At 38.0% G+C, this 22,321-nt stretch overlaps 1 protein-coding gene across 2 annotated transcripts in view; it reads right to left on the bottom strand.

Annotated features, from left to right (window-relative positions):
- The window catches only part of LGR5 (leucine rich repeat containing G protein-coupled receptor 5), a 90,414-nt gene that overhangs the window by 41,914 nt on the left and 26,179 nt on the right, over positions 1-22,321 (bottom strand). For both annotated transcript variants that reach the window (XM_062613736.1, XM_062613735.1), the window contains exon 2: positions 10,947-11,018. In XM_062613736.1, coding sequence (XP_062469720.1) covers positions 10,947-11,018 — 72 coding nt within the window. The remainder of the gene's footprint in view (positions 1-10,946; positions 11,019-22,321) is intronic.

The raw sequence follows: 22,321 nt of genomic DNA, 5'->3' as shown, positions 1-22,321 counted from the left end.
GTTCAGGGGCAGGCTAACGTGTGTGACACTGTTGTGGGTGTTTACTACACCCTGATCAGAAGGAGGAAGTCGATGAGACCTTATATGGACAGCTAGAAGTAGCCTCATGATCGCAGGCCCTGGTTCTTGTGGGGGCTATGAAAATGATTAAGGAACGTGACCATCTGTCTTATGAGGAAGGGCTAAGAGAGACAACTGAGAGGGGATCTTATCAATACATACAATTAGTTTAAGGATAGGTGTCAAGAGGACAAGACCAGGCTCTTTTTGTAGGTGCCCAGTGACAGGGTAAGGGGCAATGGCTACAAACTGGAACACAGAAAGTTCATCCGAATATAAGGAGGAACTTCCTTACTTTGAGGATGACAGAGCACTGGAACAGGCCACCCATAGAGGTTGTGGAGTCTCTTTCCCTTGAGATATTCAAATCTCACCTGGATACAATCCTGTGCAACCTGCTTCAGGTGAACCTGCTTTAGCAAGGGTGTTGGACTAGCTGATCTCCAGAGGTCCCTTCCAACCCAAAACATCCTGTGACTGTGTGATTCCGCGTTTACCCTTTGGGCGTATTCTGACCTCTCCTGCAGTGCAATAGTTCTGAGAAATTGTAGTCAACAAATCAGAAGAACATTCTCAAAGACAACACAACTAATGAGACACCCACTGAAAGCTCTGAAAATGATCAGAGAGTTTTGCTTTACTTTGATTGTTTTATGTCTGAAAAGAAAAACTTCATTCCTCAGAGAAAAGCAAATAAACATGAAGTTGTGACTGAGCACAGTCAACTATTTCCTTTACATTTTTAATACAACAGTTTTTCTTCACCAACTCAAAACTGCTTTGTGCATGTATTTTTTTTCTGCATCAGGACAAGCCTTGCCTTGTACCATGCCTCCCCTCATTACTGCTGGAATGGAAGGTGAACTTGAAACACTAAAAAGTCTTCTCTCTACAGCTAAAAAACTGTGGCATTTAATAAAGAAAGCATCTCTCCACTATCTGTGGAAACAACCTGTGGTAAATCTATCCCAGCTACTCCTCATTATCTGCAGTGGGCAGTATCTGTACTATATGGGTACTGGCTGCTTTCCTTTGCTTGAGCAAGATCCAGTAAATGCTGAATAAGCATCTGTAAAATGTATTTCAAAATCTGGTAGCATCAAACCTATAGGAAGGACATGAAAGGAAGATAATAGTCTCCTTGGGAAAAACATGTTTATATTCATTAATATTCACACCATGTTCTAACAGGATTAGCACAATGGAAATTTCTGGAACAAGTTACTGATTATATCTTGCAAGGTGCTGTAATGTAGGAGAACAGATGACACTCTGGATCTTGGTGTAGCTCAACATATGACAGGAATAAGAAGTGTGAAAGGAGTCAAGCTCCACTACTGAGAAGTGGAAATCCAGTGAAATCTGTTGTAATTCTATTTCAGAACAGATACAGTTAAGTAGAATTTCATTACACTCAAAATTATGGTTAATATATTGGACCCTTATTATAATGCCAGTAAACTATAACAGCAATATGAGAGTGACTCAGTGTTTCTAGGCTAGTGCCAGGGCATGCCCTTTAATACAGATTAGGTTATATATCATTGCATCACGTATGTTGCATTATATTTAATCAGTCCACATGTATCCTATACAGAATGTAACTGTAAGTGCAATTTGAATTCACGCTTCAACAGCACAAAGATACTGAGGGATTTCTACAAAAATAATTCCCTGAACTACTATCTTGCCTTGTTGTCCCTTTGACTCTGCATTTTATTTCTGCTCACTCACTGGTTTGCTGATTTTATTTAAGGAATGAGAGCAAAGACAGCACATGTTAAGGGAATGCTATCATGAATGAATTTGAATATGCATATATATATGCAGGTTTAAAGGTGAGTAGGTTAACATCAATGCCACAACTCAGTCAGTTTTATATTTGCCTATTTTCTTGGAAAACAGATGCTTTATTCTTAATTTTCTACATTATATCCTGCAACTAACAAACTTCTCCAGACAGATAGTTGGAAAGGAATTACACAGAAGAACCTAGAAACCAGTGAAAAAATCTTTGCATTTGTGAATAGAAATTGAAAGTACAGAAGGCCTGAGATAGTGAAAAACCCCAACAGCAGGGACAGTTCTGCTCCTACATAGCACTAACCTTCCTGCATTTGGTGCTAAACCACTAGCGTGCCATGTAGAAAACTCCATTAAAATTGATGTAATCATAGATTGTGTCTTCTATACCTCAGGTACAGATCACTAATTCTCTTTCGTAATTTGAAACTTGTTTCTTAAAAGCCTGATCTACCTCTACAACTGCCATAATTGTTCTTCATAACTGATAAAGATCCACGGTGAAATCTTAGTCTCATTGATGTCTGTGGAAATATTTGTGCTGACACAAGTAGAAATAGGGCTTTCATTTGCATCCAACCTCAACTCTTCTCATCTTACCACCTTTTCTCTGAGGCATTGTACTAATAGCACTAGTACCAATCCTAAAACTATTATCTCAATTTCTAATAAAGGAAATGGCTGTTTCAGGAGTAACAACATGGAAATAGAGCAGGAAAACATAAATCTACAAATCTCTTTCTAAAACAACTTGTGGATATAAAAGAGCACCTCTGTTCAAGGAAGAATAACCAGTCTTGAAATTTTAGCTCAATTTTCTTTTCTATCAAGCTTAATCAAAGATACACAAGCACACAGCTACACATATATTTAGTCCAGCTATATAAATATATAGCTGATATATAATTTATATATTTCTACGACCATAATTTTTTTCAGCTTACATATATATCTATAAATAGGTTACACAAAATGTCCTTGCATATCAGAAAAGCTTTGACAATGCAGATACTCATAAAGCACTCTCCCAAAGTCAACTAAAATTTTGAGATAAGAGTTTAATGTGATACTTATTAGCAATTATTCTTGAGCCAATGCAATATAAATGTATGAATGGGTGGTTAATTACTGTTTAATTATTAGTTAACTAATGGATCATATCAACATATATATTTCAAAATGTTTTGTTAGGAATTACTTTATTAGACTAGGAATTTAAGTGTTATTCTGTATTTTAATTATCTTTTTATATTTCAATTTGTCATGTTAATCAAAACTGTAATCATTATAATAACATAAAAAGAAATGTGGGTCAAATGACATACTAATAACTCTGATGCTCAGAGAGATCAAAGAAGAAAATGTAAAGATACTATCCTTTCTTTAAAAAAGGGGGGGGAGTGTGCAAGTCGTAATTGTGCTGTATATTATATTTATTGCTACTTACAGTTTAGTTGGAAATTAAAATATAACACACTCTGATCTTGCTTTAGGGCCTAACTGCCTTTTAAAATGCATGTGCCTAATTCTCATAGGGTGTAAACTGAAATAACTTCAACTGACCTCAAGCAGTTGGAATGAAATCAGTGTGCATTTGATCTTCAGCTGGCTTTGATAGAACAGATCACAGATTTTTGTCAGTTAAGGATATGGTCTAAAATGTACTATTTCTTTCTCTACTTATAAAAGGCAGAGACTCTTTCTGCACATGGCATGAGTGTGATCCAGTAACTGCTAAAGCCAATTGATCTCTCCTTTGGTGAAGCTGTCCACTGCCAGCGCTGAGAACAAGCCGTTTTGTTCTCAGCACTGCAGAAGGCAGCACCCTTCTATAGGGCTCCAACAGGCCTTTCTGCTACACAGACATCCAGGTACCTGCCTTCTGACTGCAGCAAGGCTGGCTCTCAGGAAGTTCTCCAACACTGGCCAGGAGATCCCACTCTGATTCCCAGCAGTGCATCCCGAGGATGTAACCAGTAAGAGACATAACTTTACTCCTGTGCTTAAAGAATGCTGTCACCAAATCACTACTCCCAGAAAAATCTGAAATTTGCTAATATTCCTTTCTCAGTGTTTAAATGCTACAGCAAGATGGAGCAACAAATGCTGGATTCTGTGCATCACATTTCTTAGGCTGGGTCTTCCAAGCAACATTTATGCTTCTGATGCTGGATTTGGTTTTATCCCAGAAGTGCCAGTAAAGGGTAAGAGCCTTCCTGGTTCTTACCAGAAAGGGTAAGAACTAAAAACAATAGTAACAGGCCAGCTGAAGTGCACGGCAGTACAACACATCTTGATCAAACTGTCAATAATGAAAAATGTGACAGCTGTTTTGTCATTCTTGCGTGATATGCAAAGGACATAAATTGTGCAGATAACAAGTTTCAAGGTTACTGCTGGTTTTTTGAGTGGTACAATGAAGCAGGATCAAAGAAGTAGGGGAGAAATTACTGCCACCCATGTTTGGAAATCCATAAAACAACTTAAAGAGAAGGTGTTGGGTTTATTTGCATGTGAACCTACTAGAAAGCAATGTGATATTGGTTAAATTCATTGCGCGTAATCCTAAGCAAGTGGAAAATTGAATAGTGTAGGGATCAGAAGTGCTCACTGCCCTGCGATCACGCAGTCTACAAATAGGCTGAACTTCCACTGACAAAAAAGGAAATTATTTCTGTGTACTTGCTACTGCTGTGCACACAGAGTGTGTGAGACCAATTAAAATCCTGCTCAGGATCTACAGATATATAGCACATTTAATAAAGTGTCGTTTCGCCTTAGTTTAATTAAGTATAATGTCACTATCTGATTGATCACAAAAAAAAAGAACTTCTTCCTTTGACATTCTAAACTAGTTCATAGTGAATATTGCTGGATTATATATTACAAGTTCCAAAAAGCACTTACAAGCTACAAGCCAAAAATAAACTTCAACACACGCTCAGTAAGAGCAACACAGCAGCAGTGACAAGGCTTCTTGGATATCAACCTAGAACATTTACTGATTCCGCTTGCAAGCGTATCTTACTCTTTTCACTTCTATCTTTTTCCTTCCCCCATGTTCTCCCCTTCTGCCACTTTATACCACAGATGCACAGCAGTTCCAGTGTTAAGGCTGCTCCATGCAATCTGCATTAACATTTCCAGAATAATTATCTGTCAGCGCAAGTTATTCAACAAACAATGCAAGCATGCCTGGTTTAGTAAGGCACTTGCTCTGTTGTTTCTCCTTTCTTTTGGTTCCTCATCTTGTCATTCTTGATAAGGCAGCAAAAAGGGCAGTTTAGAGGGTGTTAGGCTGACACATCCACATGGGAGAGTTCTTTGTTGTTACTTGCTTTGGTGGCAAAAAGGAACAGCAACAAAGGCAATGACAGTTCCAGAACATCACGGCCTTTGTTTTGTTAATGTAAAGGTTACAAGTTGTTATCTTGTACAGTAGAAGTCTTCTACATTTGGGTTTATTCCTTTCTAGTAAACCTAACTGTGTATGTAAAAACTAAGGGAGAAAAATACCTTCATTGCTTCCAACTGATTAACAAGACAAACATCTTCTCACTGTTTTTATGGACAAATGGTTAACTTCAAGAAGACCGGTGTCCTTCCTGCTGTTTGGACTTCCAGTGCCTTCCTGGGTGTATTGAAGCAAAGTTGAGGAGTCACAGCCCTGTTTTATCAACGAAGTCCGTCTTACAGCAACAGAATTGATAACGTACGCTGGGCCCCTTTCCTGGTGGGTACCTCACACTGACAAACACCAAGTGTGGCATAGTCTGAACACACCATCTCTACGTGTATGAGGTGAAGAAATCAAATTCACAAGTTATTTGTTACATTGTGCCCAGCTCTGAAATTCCCTATGGAGCTGTAAGTCATTTAGCAGTGAAAGTTCTTGAAACTTTAGCTGACATGGCACAGGCAAATTTCCACTGAGAGCAGCTCCACTAAAACCTGCTGTGCAGGCACTGTAAAAGGGTATTTAAGCGACATAGGAAGGAAGCATGTGCGGACAGTCTGAGAGCACTAGATGATACTCTATTTTTACTTTTGTTGTGCATGTCAGTTGCAGGCAGTTTTACTTTTTTGCCTTGGAGGTTTTTAAACCTACACAGCTTAAACTTTGTGAAAGATTTTAGTTACCAAGCATCCTGTCTAAAGGTTGTTGAAGTAACTTATAATATTTCCTGTCTTTCTCCAAAAAGTTTTAGACTATGGCTGCAGTACTCTCATGTTTTCTACTAGCCTACATAATAGTAAAAAGTACAGAGTGAGTTTTCAGTGCTAGCCATAATGTGCCTGCACCAGCACAAAAATAAAGACTGTACAAGACGGCAGGAGATAATGCTCTTGGTTTTCAAAGATGTAAATGATCAGAGCTCAGTCCTACTGCTCAAAGTCAGTGGGGAAAAGAACATCTAATTCCCATTAACAGCTTTGAAAACTTTGTAAGAAGAAAGAGCAAGCAGAGAGAGAAGTAAAGGGAAAACAATAAATAAGAACAGATGGTAATGGATTATGCCTGGTAATTTAGGACTTCATTTTCATGTATATAGCAGCCTATTGACCACTTCTGTGGTGTAAAGGGATTTCCACACAAATCATGGTAAGATTTACATGATATATCTCATACATATTGTATCTGTAATTCTGCACTTCAGTATTGTAGTAAGATGCACTTTTAAAGACACTGCCTAGGTAACTGCTATAAAAATACCATGATCAATCTGAAAAACTTTGTATATACATTTAATTGCCTTCAAGGTTCTTTAAGGAAATAACATGGTCGTCAGTAAACTTTCTTGCACCTGTAGGTAGGTTACAATTAATTGAAGGTGGCTTCATTGCTTGCTTTTGTGAAGTGAAATTTATTTGGAACTGGTTTACTCTGTAGGTAAAATAATTGTAAGAAAAAAGTCCTTTGTTGCTGTTTTACTAAAATGCCTATTTTAAGTTGCTGAAAAATAGCAAAGTACTAAAAATCACTTGGAGTTTTCCTTATCTGTAGAATTTTTCTGTGTTTAAAATGAAAACTAAAGCCTTATATATGTGCATGTGTGGGGGTGTGTGCATATATTTATCCATGTGCATATGCATGTATGTGTAGAAATATATCTAGTTGGAGATATCTGCAGTTTGGTCTGACTCAAATAGTTTGAAATTATTATTGGCTTTCTTCCTCGCTCCTCATAGAGACATTAATCTAGCAAATAAAACAGTTTCAGGCACTGCTTTGAAGTGTTACTAATCATAAGATGATATGTCTACACTCATATGTAGCTGCCTCTTAAAAGCTTAGAATTCCCACCCTCGGTAATTCCTCACACTTTTTTAAAAACCCTTTTTTTCATGGATTACGCTAATTTACTGATCTATTAATACAGCCATTCTACACATATTGTAGAATGACATGCATTTACAAATCCTCCATATGAGACTGAGTCTTGGATTCAGGCATACTGATAAATATCTGCAGTTATTTTGAATTTATAATGAAGAATTTGACTTAATGGTCTTGTACAAGTTCATGCAGAGCAACTTGCTGATAATCAAGCAGCTGAAGCATATTTCTTTCTTGCTGGGAGTTCCATCATATGCACTTCAAGAAAAAATGAGGCCTGAAATGACCATCATTTTCACAAATAGAAGATCTTGCTCCAAACTAAACATTTTAGGAGCTAGAACAGTTCAGTATGCAAAGTACCATGAGGTTTTCCAAAGTTTTTAGAGGAACTTGCACTTCAAAAATACAGCATAGTTTCAGTGCGTTGCACTTCAGTGATCAAAGTCTTTGGTTAAGGATAAATAAAGAGCATGATCATCAGGATTGCAAGAATGCTGCTTGCAAAAGTGTCTAACCTTGCCTAGAAGAGTGGATCAAATTGAGCCTAGAAGATCAGAAGTGGCTGAACCTGGCTTATACATCCTTGCTTTAGAGTCAAAACAACTGGTTTAACTGTCATTTAACTGTCAAAATAACTGCCCATTACCCCAGTTATTTTGGGGTAATGACTTATAATTATTGCCAAACCAAGCATGTAGGACGTAAGATCTAAGCTAAAACTCAGTGGGATCAATTGTTAACTTTTATCAGGTTTCTGAACCAGACCTCCAATAAAAGGATTAATTAACTCTTTTTTTCTGCACTAAAAAACCCCGCCCCCCAAAAAAAAGCATTTTAAGCTCCCAGTGCAGTTATATTTCAAAAAGCAGATAGACATTTCTAAGATGCATTTTAATTTCATGGAAACATTGCTTTGGTATAAAGATCTCGTAAAATCTTATTTTACAATGTCTGTAGTATGGGCTAAGTTATCTTTTACAATAGGTGCCTTTAACTAAAACACATAACCAAAACACAAATTTTTGGAGAGAGTCCAGAGGAGGGCCAGAAAGATGATCAGAGGGATGGAGCACCTTTCCTATGAAGACAGGCTGAGTTGGGTTGTTCAGCCTGGAAAGAGAAGGCTTTGGAGAGACCCTTTAGCAACCTTCCAGCAGCTAAAGGGGGCCTACGAGAAAGCCAGAGAGGGAATTTAAAAGGGAATGTAGGGATAGGACAAGGGGGAATGGCTTTAAACTGAAAGAGGGGAGATTTAGACTAGGTATTAGGAAGAAATTCTTTACTGTGAGGGTGGTGAGGCACTTGCACAAGTTGCCCAGAGAAGCTGTGGCTGCCCCATCCCTGTCAGTGTTCAAGGTCAGGTTGAATGGGACTTTGAGCAACCTGATATAATGGAGGGTGTCCCTGCCTGTGGCATGGGGGTTGGAAGTGGATGATCTTAAGATCCCTTCCAATCTAAACTGTTCTGTAGTCCTATGAATTCCCAGATTAAGCCGGGAATAAAAATTATGTGGCAAAATAATTTTCATGCTTACAATCGCTGCTCAGAAATTAACACAGGGGAGCATAGGAACTACAAATGACTGTTACCCCCTCCTTAAAAATTCAATATCCAGTTCTCTTTCTATTGTCTATACCTTTTTCTATGTAATACTAGACTGAAATGTATTACATGCCTCTGAGCACCAAAGACTCTCTCAGCACAATGGGTTTGAATCAGCATCAAGGTAATCAGTTGCCTCAACTCTTCAAAGGCTTACTTTTCCTATGCTTATTTGAAAAGTGAATATAAACTGTAAGGGTTTCATAAAACAGCATCACAATTAATGAGAAATGGGAATTATTGGCTTGTGTGAAATGAATGGAGAAGCTGACTGCATATATGTAAAACAGAACATAGTGAATAAATAAATATTTTTTTGGTACTACCAGTAATGAAGGAATGGAATTACTTAAATTGGAGGAGGGTTATAAGGATTGCAGTTTCATATTTCTGGTGGAAAACATAGGCCCAAACCAAGAATAAGGTAAGAACACTACCAAAGGTCTTGATCAGTAAGATGAAGTTGACTGCTGAACAGTTTCTCAAACAGCGACATGAGTCTTACTTATTTGGGTCATCTAACTTTAGGCTGTAAAATGAAGGAGTGAAGGTAACTTGGCTTAATGTATTAGAATTTCCTTGCAGGAAAAGATCACACTTTAGTTTTTCTTTTTTTTTTTCCCTCTTTAATGGCTGGAGAGAAATCTTTCTTTGGAAGTTTTTAGTAGGGTTATTACAGTTGACAAGAGATTAGACAAGCAAACATGAACATGATGCAAAAATCCATAAGCAAGGTCTTTGTGGCAGAATTCATTTCATAAGCACTTGATACTGTTAGTACTTGTGTGTAATGTTATGTTATGTCCATATCTGTATGATACTTGAAAGTTGCACCAACAGCAATACAGACAATGACAACCAAAGAAAACTAGGAATTAAAGGAAGAGAGAGATCTCAAAGCAATAATGCTTTCTAATACAAGTGATGCCAGTAAAAAAAGGAAGAAAGACAGGAAAGGAAAATCAGCCTGCGGACAGAGTACAGTTCAAAGACAGCATTACAAATAGATTTTTTTTTTTTCTAATTTTTTTCTTTTTCATAGACCAGATAGCAAAATTCAAATGAGTGTTGACAAGGACACCAAAAGTTGTCAGTGCAATACCCACCTAAATTACAGAGGACGGTACAAACTTCATTGCTTAAAATACACCATGGTTTTGCAAGAAGGGCAGCACCATGACTTTGCATATCTTACATGGGTTTTATGGCATGTTAGGAGCCAAACATGTTATAAAAAAAGGAGGCTTTTGCTTTTAAAAGCTTATAAACCACATTTCATAAGAGGCTGGATGCCTAGACAATTCTTTTAATCAACTTTTAGAGATATACATGCAAATTGTGGGTACCAGCTTTTTCCCACACAACCTATGGTGCATCAGTTACAGAGTCTCCATCACTCCTCAGGAATCTGAATTTTCTCTTAAGCCTGGGCCATTATAACTAGGGTCACAGCCAAATCCAGGTCTCATGAATGCACAATACTTTTCACTTTTGATTAGTCACCATCACTTCAAACGAGCATTCCCCTTTTGATGTTGCGCTTGATTAGCTAGTTTTTGCAGTGTACTTTTTCCCCTCAGTGAATGTACTAGATAGATAGCTTAACTAAGCTTTTTGCAGGATTCTGCATTTTACAGTCAGCCTTCAGGGATGCTAAATTTAAGGGTAAGGAAACAGTAATTAAAAGCGATTAGGACAACAAGCCTTGATACTATGAAATGTGGACTCAATTGTCCTTGACACAAGCAGAACGAGGCAGCAGGTTTTGGTTTTGATTATAGCTTTACTTGCGATTTTAATAAACATGAGCCAGTATTCAAACTTTTAATATCCTGCTGCTTAACTATTTCCAAAAAGCAATCCAGTTCTTTTAAACTGCCCTTGTTTAAAAATTTTAATTTGTTTGGCTCTGTCTCTGCTTAGAGAAGTTGTAGCCTCACGGTAACTCTTTTATAAGTTCATTTCCAGAATCACAAGCAATTGTTTTTTTTTTCAACTAAGTGTTTCCGCATGTGCCAGAAGTATCAAGCTGACAGCTTTCCTGCACTGTTTTATCTGGTTCCCACAGTAAGTATTAGAGACAAACACAGGAATGTGTCTAGTGCTAACTATGCTCATCAAGGATACAATGATACTTACAGCTCTTCCAGGAAGCGGAGATTGTGCACGGGGTTTGAGGGCAGCTTAGTAATGTTGTTCATACTGAGATCACTATAGGGGAAAACAGACAGAGACTTAATACAGCATGCCACAACTGTGGTATCCAGCTGTTCATTCCACACATTTTTAAGTACTACATTAACAAAAATTAGTTCCTCTGCCAGAACTGATGAATCATTATCTAGTTAGCACATTAAACATTTTTCCTTCATATGAACACAGCTTTGTCAAACCAAATATAGGCTGTAGCGTGTTCCGTGTTTCCAAGGATTTTGGAATGTTTCATCATGACCTATAAATCAGCTGGAACACTAAACAACCCTTTTATTCTACATAACTTTAATAAACCACTGTTCTGTATTAAAATTTACTTGGAGTAGTAAAGAAAAACTACTATGATTTTTGTTGTTGTAGTACTGTAGCACAGTTCATTGATGAAAGCACAGAGGCAGAAGTGCACAGATACAAACTACCTTCATCATTCTTTACATTTCATGAATACAGAAACATGTTTCTTTTGATGTACAACCTGCGGCACGGTTGTACTGATTTGCCTTGCCTTACATTAGGCACATCAGCTGTCCCCAGAACCCAAGTTACTTGAGTCAAAGAAATCACATATTTTCAAATAATAAACATCCCCTTTTTAGAGTGCTCTTTTTTTGCAGGTACTCAAATTGCATTAAATAAGTGAAATGAACCATAAAACAAGGGTGTAATGTGATCCTGCTCTGTAGCACACTTCCTGGTGGGGTTCCTTGGTAGTTCCTGGCACAGGAAACAGGCAGCCATATCAGCTCTGTCAGGGTTCATTCAAGCTATGTTTTAGACTAAATTTCATATAATACCTTTTTATTCTTAACATGCTTTTTCATTGTTTTCCATTATCTTCCCCATGCCCCACAGTATCACTATAATTGCTTTGCATTAAGTGTAAAAACTGTAAACAGACTGCATAATAAAATTGTGTGGAAGATATGATTTACGCAACTACATCAAAATTCCAGTAGACCGTTACAATAAAAGTATTAGACCTGCATATTTTATGCAGACATTATGTGATAATTTAAAACTCTCCACTATTTAAACATATATATGTGTGTGTGTGTATATATATATATATATTTGTAGTGGTGCTTACAGCTTCCAGCTACTTTGGGTAGTATTTAGATAACTTTATTTCTTCCAGCTGTTGAGAGCTTACAAGGTAAATAAGTTATCTGTATGGTGGTGGGTAGACATCTTATTCCTATTCCATCTAGTTCTTATTACTCACAGTCTGTTTCACATTACAGAATATATGCTTTTAGTCAGCATAGTTAATTTTGATGTTTGATCTTTTGCTGAATTTTAAAATATATAATTTAAAAACATGCTTCACATAGAGATTCTGAAATAAAGGAAATGTGTTAATACTTTACAACAATTATCAAATCACTGTTGGGTAAGGTCTCCACATTCACTTCAAAATCAAGGTATAATTTGAGAACCGTGTACTTATTAAATTCAGTCTTTATTTTATCACCCAAATTCTTTCATACTGTTTAGCAGGTTATTACCATTTCACTTTGATAAAGGCTCAAAGGACTTATTCTGGCAAAGGAACAAACCCATGGATTTATTTGGCAAAAAAAACCCTCATCCACGTAGTGAATCATATACTACTGAGTATTAAGATAAGCTCAATATTTTAACAGTATCATTTTAATTGTGAGATTTTCAACATGTCTTAAAGGTTTTTTTGTAAACATACCAAATCACATTTTAGACTTAAAAAAACAGCCTTGGTGGAAGATGGGAGTGATTTATCTTTAGAGAGACAGACATTTAGGTCATTCTACATAGCCAGCATTAACCACTGCTCAAGGCAGCACCAACCACTGCTCTGCCTGACCAGGGAAACCTTAAGCCTTTTTCTTGCATATGAATTTCTAGTAGGTAGTACTTGTCTGCTTGTATCACCCACAGGACCCCATGATGACACCAAGTCACAAACAATATACAGACCAGACCCCAATAGCCTAAAAGGATCTGAAGAAGAGAAGGTGGCTTTCATTATGCGCTTTGATGTACAATGAGAAAATCACACACACTTTTCTCAAAAACATCTTTAGACCCCACAGGTGGGGGCCAATAGTGAACTCCAAATCCTAGTGTCCTTTTTGGACTCCACTCGTGGTAAAGTATGTGTTCCACAACATGTGATGGAGGAGAACCTCTTTTCTCCCCCCTCAGCTAGCAAGTGCTAGCTCTTTCTATACCTACCAGTTAAATAATCTAATTCTCTTAGACAGGTTCCTTTTTTTTCCAGATTATTCTTTTATTGGGATATAAAGTACAAGGTTGTTTTTATGCAACAGAACTACTAAACATTACCTATGCATATTTCATAGAATCACAGAATCATTTAGGTTGGAAAACACCCACACGATCCTCAAGTCCAACCATTAACCTAACACTATCAAGTCCACCACTACACCATCACGTCTTTTAAATATGCTCAGGGATTATGTCAAATTTGTTCAATAACATCTATCCAAATTAGTTTTTAACACACTGGTAACTAATACACAGGCCATTCCAGTCTATATCAGTGATGTGTTACTATTGTAGCTAGAAGGGTTTAAGAATATAAGGGAGAATACTGTAGAGAGAGGCAATACCTCTGATGAGGCTAGCTGATGCAGCTGGAAAAGCTAAGTAACTTTCAGGCACAAAAAATCAAAACTCTCTAATTCTTCCAGCTGTACCAGTTGGCTAAAGAGGTGACATTATTTCTCCCTAAAAACCTCACATTGCTTTCACTGGCAAAGCAGTTCATCTGTGCTTATAGGTTATAGATTCAGAATACGCTTTTGGGTCACAATCACCATGGATGCATTTAATCCAATTTTTGTTCACTGGAGTAACTAAGGGATTTATGAGAGAAGTTTCATGAAACACAGATATTCTGAGGGGATGTTCAAAGAAGTGAAACAAAAAGTTAATGGAATGAAATCAGTTGCTGGGTCTCATGTGAGCAATACTGCAAGTTCAGGCTGCTGAGCAGACATTCCTTGCAGTTCTTCAAATAAAGGTGATTCTCGGCAAACATGCCAGCCTTTGGACCATATTGCTAAGAAGACATAGCTAGAATGAGATTTATGGCTCTTACCTTGATCAAGCATAGCTAACAGCCAGGAAGAGCTAGTTGGTAAATTCTAGGCTTACATATTACTACTATGAAGAACAGTAACAACTGTAATGGGTATGTCTTTTGTCATGTACCTGCAATGGTTTCTTTTCAAAAAGTGCATCGAATGGGTATTCTGATTTCTCCTTTCAGTGTTAGCCTGTCAAAATCAGCAATCTGCTGATTGCAATTGCTTGCACATCAGAATTTGTAGTGTAATGCTGAAAAATGTTAAAACCAAAGTACTAGATCTTTAACTATCCTCAGTGGAATGGTTCTGATTTTATATCAGATCCATTCCTCAATTTCCTTTGTGTGCCTGTACATGTATACTTGGAAGAAACCAGCTGAAACTGCAAACATTTCTAGTCAAATTTGGTAGACTCTTACAAGCTACAGTGATGAAAAACTGAACGGTTATTAGCATAATGAAAATCTTTAAATAAACTAGTGTAACAGAACTACTCCTATATCACAGTACCACAGCACATGCAAACACCACTGAAATCAGTAAGAGCAGCACTGTAAGAGTATATTCTGAGTTTTAAAATGCTCCCAATGTAAACAGCAATAGTACCAGATCTACTTTTATGAAAGCTACCTGCACCACAAGCTGACATACTGTGCTGGACAGGTGATACACTATTTTGAACAGCCACATGAACACACTACCTGTTCTCCCACCGGCACTCCTGCAGCCTCTCTCCAACTGCTGGCTGTAAAAGTAACATAACTGCAAATGAAACTTATACCTTTTCAAAAGATAAAAAGTTTTGCTTCAATGATTGCAATGCCAACATAGCTCACTATAATAATATCTCAATTATACTCTGTGCCCATCAATCACCATGCCATCCCTCTGGTGACTTGCAAAGGGAATCCTATGTGCGATGAAATCTTTGAAGAACAGGAAATATTGCAAAGTGCACCACGCATCTGTTTTTTCTTCATGACTATATGGGCAATTTCTAAGCACTTGCAAAACAGAGTCCAAGAAGGCAAATACAACAGGGCTCTCTCCTCTCCAATTTTGTTGTCCGTGCACATACATGCTGGGAAAATGTTCAGTTACCATCTGAAGAGTTAGTAGTTCACAATGAATTCTCAAAAGCCAGAAAAAAAAATTAAGTGAACTAGCTCTTAACATACAGTAGATGAGTCTGCAGGCCAAGTTACTAACCTGTTATTAGCTGTTATTGCAAGAGATGTTTCAGTGACTATTCATCTTGGAGGATCCGTTTTCCATATTATATTTATGCCTTTTAAAGGAGAACAAAAATCTATCTTGGGATATACACAAGGCTTCTATTGGCTTTCACCAACCTGTTAATCTACTACTATGCTCAACTTCTATTATACTGAATTGTACAAACTGTCTGCCCATTGCAGGACTAATATAATAATACAGTTTTAAAGACAATGAATTTTGTAGAATAATTTACTCTGTGATGGATGACTATGCTAGCTATTGAATGCACGCCATCTAGTAACACAAATGATTCACTATGGATATTAAAAATAACTTCATCTGCTACAGCTACTTCAAGTAGAGAGATCTATTTGCCAACACTGTAGTAGCAATTCCTATTTCTTACAAATAAATTCCTATAGCATGTTTTCATTCAATGGTCTCAGTACATAAACAGAATAATAATTACCATCATTTTACAGAAGGGAAACTAAGACACCTAATGGCAAAGTGACATGCTCACAGTCAAATAGCGGGTTACACACCATGGAGAAACCAAATGCTGATGACTTGTGCAGTACCCTTTTCATTAGCTCACACTGTTCGCCCCGTGGCATTTACATTGGTTTTCCAAATGGTGATTTAAAAACTGCCAATAGCCTCAGAAAACAATGACCATATTTTCTATTTTCATTTTAATGGTCCTAGATTATATTATCTTCCAAAATCAATATGAAAGTTGGTAGTCATGAATTTGTATGCTTAGTACACCCATGCAGAGCAGCACAGGGCAGAGTATAAGCATGCATAAATAAGCATTTAAGTGCTTCCTGACAATTAAATCATAGTATTTCTTCTCACAACTAGCTTCAAACTTCATCTGTGGTTCTTTGAAGGTCTCTAGAAAACTATGAATAATATGTACATTTCCACTAAATGATTCATATTTGAAGCACTGCATCTTTGTGTTTGGAAAATTTCCAGGAAAAAAGTGGTAGATTTGCAGGAAGAAGCAGTAAAGAGAGTTATAATAGACATTATACGGAGTAGGCAATCCCTCTATCAAGGTATTCACAGTAAATAACAAGTGGCAATAGCATGGATATTTCTGCCCTTCTTCACGTTCATAAAGACAAACGCTAAATTAAATATTTAAAAATCAATTATCCCATGTAATATTATTTGTAACAGCAAATTATCATCAATGTATCCTGTTCCACTATTTTTAAAAATTAATATAGAAGTGATGCAAGGCTAAACCAGGATTACTTCTTACACATTTTTTACAGAAGATTTCTGTTACTTGACATTGAAGTTTATTGTTTCTAGAGATCCTACACCTTGTACTAAAACATGCCCTGCAAAAAGCAAATGATGTTGGGTGGTCACATGAGAATAGACCCTGCAGTGAAATTATGCGCGCCTGTGCACTTCACAAAATGCTTTACGCAAGTAAATGTAAAGTAGTCCCATTACCTCATAACACTGTCCTTCCTTTCCTTGGCACACCAGTGGTGCTTGTTCCAGCAGCGCATTTTGCTTACACTGCAACTGCAAATACATATTGACGGGAAGGATCAGGTGCCTTGAATGTAGGGAAGCTTCAAAAGGTCAGCAGGGCTCTGTCTCTGTCTGTTGTGTACTGGCCCATAACCCACTGGGAGAATACTAAACATCAGATCCTAGCAAACCAGGCTGATAACCATGTCTGGATTCAACACGAGCTAACAAAATGCTCTGACCAAAATTCTGCACTCCCAGCACCGGCCAGTGGGTTCTTCTAATGTCACAGATGGAAAAATATGGCTTATTATTGCAGAAGCTCTGTAACAAAGTCATTTTAAACAGCATGCATTATTCCTGAACCTAGTAGGCAATTCTGTCATATAAACAGCCATCAAAGACTTACTTAAATCTAGGCTGCAGAACATTTGTAAAGCAAACAAGTACGTGCATGATTAATCTTTTCAGGAAACAATTTTGCCATTCAGTTTATCCAAGACTCCAGCAGAGGGAGCAGGGCAGAGCAAACAATTAAGGTCAAAAAGAAAGTAAAGATCAAAGATCAGATCAAACACACACAGTGCTGAATTAATCTGGCAAGTACCTGACATTTCATTTTAGGTACAAAGATTCTGGCTCTCTGCTTTTTTTGTATGTCAAATTCACGATGCTCCCTACATGAAATTATCCATTTACTTTCAAAGCTGATTCATGGCTGTCCATTTGGCATGAAGACTCAGTTTGCTAAGTAATAATTACCAGGGTAAGTAACAAAAACATTCCAACATGTCAATCATTTACTGTACTCAACTCACATATTTTAAAGCTTAAATAACTAAAAAAATATTTCATAATACAGAAGCCAGCAGGAGCAATTAAAAGAGGACTGAATGGAATTCCTCTTTCTCCCATGCCCACAGATTGCATTAGTATTATTTAACTTTGTGAGTTATTACTTCTTTCTGCTGCACTAATTCAAATGAACTATGCAAGTACTGCAGACACAATTCATCTTGTTCAAATACTGAATACATAACAGAAAAAAATATCCATTTTTATTGTAAATTATGAGGACAACTACTAGAATGTTTGTTCTGTTTTTCATCATTACCTGTTTGTTTATCACATACTGCTTATCTTATTTTTGATGAAGAACAGTAGAGTTAAATTGAGAAATATTTATTAGAAGTGACCAAGTCCGGGAGAAAAACCCAAACCTTGGTCTCTCTTAGTTTCAGGATGTTTTCTGCAATTCTAGAAGCTGTAAATAGCTTTTACAACTATTTGTTAAAAAAATTACAAAACAGGAAAGCACCTTATTTTCTTTTTTTTTTTTTTTTCCCCTGGATGGACACATTCATCCATTTTAAACTGGAAGTCCAATTTTCTTCTAATTCCAGGTCTATAATTTCATTCCTGTGAATTCAATGAAGTTGTTCCTAAATTACAGTAATTTATATGTGAGGAGAGCATTCACAAAAAGCACAGCATAGTTTGCTTGTTAGCATACTACACCTTCACTACAGCAGAGTCTAATTCAAAATATATCTCAGTGTAGGCAGACTACAAATACAATCCTAAAATCATAAAGTACAGACTTCCCAAATCAAGTATTGTGGGCTCAACTGGAAGTTACGCACAGCATAGATTACATGTTACACAAGACATTTTAAAACTCATCGTCACCAAAATATCCAATATTACTTCAGTGAGACTGCTTAGCGTAGAAATGAACCAGGATTACCCTGATTTCATTCATAACAAGATACACAGTAAGCTAATTATTTTGCTCATCTTAATTTGCCTCAACTAAGTTCCACAGCATGGACTGGAAAAATGAAAATGCAAACAGCTTTGAGAGCATCTGTTACTAACACATTCTAACAGTGATGGTGTAAGTCTGGGTATCTGGAAATCTGTGCACAACACACCTGCATTTAGAGCAGGAAATATATATCCTACATTACACAGTGCAAAGTTCCCTGAGGTACTGACGAGTGAGCTGGGTCCAGTGCTGGAAGTTACATTACCACATCAGGTGCTCTCGGAACGACTAATTATCCCAGGTACAGAAGGATGATGCTATGACTAACTTCAAAATTTCACAATGCAGGGTCTCTGCACAATGCTCCTTTGTGTGATGTAATTTAGCAGTTGTCATTTATATCAGCTCTGTATTCCCAGAGTGTGTCCCTGCAAAATACACATACTCTGGACTGGGTGAAATTCTGGACTGGAGAAGGAAATGGCAAAAATGTCATTCAGCAAAGACAAGAGTCCACCTCTTTGATCCCAACTGCTCTTTTTAACTTCAGAGGAGTTTTCAGTAAAATTCTGGTTAGCTTCTTCACTACTCTTACTCTACAGATTCCTATTTTCCTATGCACTGGTGTTGAATCATAGAATCATTTGGGTTGGAAAAAAACTTGAAGATCTTTTGAGTCACTGACTCCAGCTATTAACCTGACACTGCCAAGTCCACCATTAGACCATGTCCCTTGGTGTCACATCTACACACCTTTTAAACACTTCCGGAGAGAGTGATTCCACCACTTCCATGGGCAGCCTGTTCCAGTGCTTGACAGCCCTTTTGTGAAAGAAATTTTTTTTCTAATATCCAATTTAAACCTTACTTGGCGGAGCTTGAGGCCAATTCCTCTTGTCCTATTGTTTGCTACTTGGGAGAACAGACCCAACACCCACCTTGCTACAACCTCCATTCAGGTCTTCCCTGAGCCTCCTTTTTTTCCAGACTAAACAACTCCAGCTCCCTCAGCCGCTCTTCATCAGACTTGCTCTCCAGATCCTTCACCAGCTTCTTTGCCCTTCTCTGGATATGTTCCAGCACCTCACTATCTCTCTTGTAGTGAGAGACCCCAAACTGAACACATGATTTGAGGTGCAGCCTCACCGGTGCCACATACAGGGGACAATCATTTCCCTAGTCCTGCTGGCCACACTACTTGTGATACAAACCAGGATGCTACTGGCCTTCTTGTCCACCTGGGCAGAAACTGGCTAATGTTCAGCCATCTTTCAACTGAAACCCCCAGGATTTTTTCCACCAGCCACCCTTCCAGCCACTCTTCCCCTCACCTGTTACATGGGATTTTTGTGACGCAAGTGCTGCAGACAGCACCGAGCCATGTTGAACCCCATGCAATTGATCTCAGCCCATTGATCCAGCCTGTCCAGATCCCTGTGTAGAGCCTTCCTATCCTTGAGCAGTTCAACCCTCCTGAATGATGGGACTTGTCTTAACACCGCATTGTCACTTCCGCTTTTATTATAATTTAGATGTGACAGCAAAGTCCTCAGGTTGCAGGTTTTGTAAGAGTGCCCTTCTCTTAGATGGAAGACCTTACAAGGCTAGACGAGCTCCATCTGCCCGGGTTTGAAGTTAGGAGTTTTCCTTCTCCTATGAGGAAAACTCCTAACTTCAAACTGGGCAGCTAGCTAGGACGTGGCAGATAAACCTCAGGTGTAAAGGGTGGGGCCAGTTCTGCACCTCACCTAAAAAATTCACTGCGCAGGCTGGAAGGGTTTCCTCTCACTTGTCTGTAATGGACAGGCAAGGGTCTGTAATGGACAGGTGAGGGTCAAAACGGCAGGTGACAAGGTGCATTGGAAGCTGAAGATCCAACCTTGCATGTGGGCGTATCAGGACTTTGGTCGCTTGATATTGCCTCAGGAGATGACAGTCCTGGTCGGAAACTTCCTGATTGCTTAAACACCCTTTTTTCCAACCAGATTTGCCTATCTCACATGCCCTTGGTCATCGTGCTTGTAGTAAGCGTGGGTAAAGCCCTTCCCAAATCTTCGCTCGCAAAGTCAAGTCATCAGTCAATCATAATTTAGATGTACCTTGTTTTGTTGAAGAGTAATTGAAGAGTTTCACAGAGAAAATGATGCTTCTTTATATCACAACTACTAGAGTTCCACACTGAATTACTTATTTGATCATTTTTGTGTTGTTGCTTAGCTGAAATAATTTTTAGCAGAATCTTCTCTTTATTGTGTGGACAACCCAACTGAGGTCATATTACCAGCATACTCATTTTCATCTGATGTTGCTGCCAAAAGAATTTCTCCTTATCTCTCCATCAGCCCAGCATTGCCCATTCCTTTTGAGGATGCTGTTGAACCACATTGTTGCAGCTTGTGCTACCACAAGCGAAAGTATAGAGGAAAAACAAATATGGAAGGTGAAGCAGAACTGTTTTTTTTTTTCACTTGGCAGTGTTGAATTAGAGTAATGCAGGGTGATCCTATACCTAGGATGCAAGGATTGTAAATCTTCAGATGTACAAAGTTGTGGATTTTATTTATACATGCATCTTCCCTTTATGTCTGACAGAGCTTGTTCACTGAAATACAATGGGCCTCCAGATCTGGCTGACAGCCTCTTCCAACACCTCCTACAAAGCTCAGAGGAATGACAGAGCTGTCAGATATTTCCCTGACAGGTTGAACACCCAAACTGCAATTGTAAGTGCCAGAAAATATGTATCGTTTGATTCTTACAAAGATAATGCACTTAAAACCACTGTATTTCTCCATCAGGACTATTTTTCTTTTGTTTAAATGGTCAAAACTCACTTTCATCATGAGACACCTTTCCATAGGTTGGCATAAAATAATCTGAATATACATAAAGACCAGGTCCTTAATCTTATACTGAAGTCACATGTACCTGGTCTCCACACATTTTTTTTTGCTTGTAACTGAACAGCTGCTTTGAGATAAGCAGAGTACTGAAATACCCAATCTAGCTTTAAACAATCCAGGCAAAGGAGCAGGGTTGAGATGCACTAATTTACCCTACCAAGGAGAAATCTCTGGCAGAGACCTCACTTGTTTGATCAAGCTGGTATGTACTTCTTATGTGGTTTTACCAGCACAATCTTCAGGGAAAAGGGCTGTGCTCCTTCTAGTATAAAAGTGTCTTCTTTTTGGATAAATTATTTCCCTTTCCAGTAATTTAAATTACTGGTATCAGAGCTATACAATTAATACATGGAGGCAAAATACTTCAGGACTATTTCTACTGAGATCGGCTGGGCTGTTCAGAGGTAAGCTAATATTTAGTATGAGTAGAGGCAGCAGAGGCTGATCCAGACAGAATAAATGATTTTTTTTCCTTCCGTTTATTCATAGTGTTTACAGAGTCACTTTTTGGCAACTTCACTCTGAGGCCAGTGACCCACCACTTCTTGTGATTGTTATGATGATCAACAGAAAATCTCTTCAGGGCAAGCAATTAACTGGTGCTGATCACTCAAATACACTGCTGTGCATGAATTTCAGGTTTCAAACATCAGGTTTGGGTCTCCTGGAGACAATATTGAACAATATTACAAACCATCTGTAGTCAAAACAAACCTTTAACAAATGTAAACTGTTGCTGCCAACTGTATTGCACCTATGTGCGTATGGGGAGTGTGTCCCCTATACTGCACCTGTTTTGCTTTTCTTGCACATGAAATGAAC

The sequence above is a fragment of the Pezoporus occidentalis genome, unplaced genomic scaffold (assembly GCF_034315485.1).
Source record: "Pezoporus occidentalis ecotype Australia unplaced genomic scaffold, CSIRO_AGI_Poc_V1 ctg17, whole genome shotgun sequence".
Classification (NCBI taxonomy): Eukaryota; Metazoa; Chordata; class Aves; order Psittaciformes; family Psittacidae; genus Pezoporus; species Pezoporus occidentalis.
This window is presented reverse-complemented; position numbering and strand designations above follow the sequence as displayed.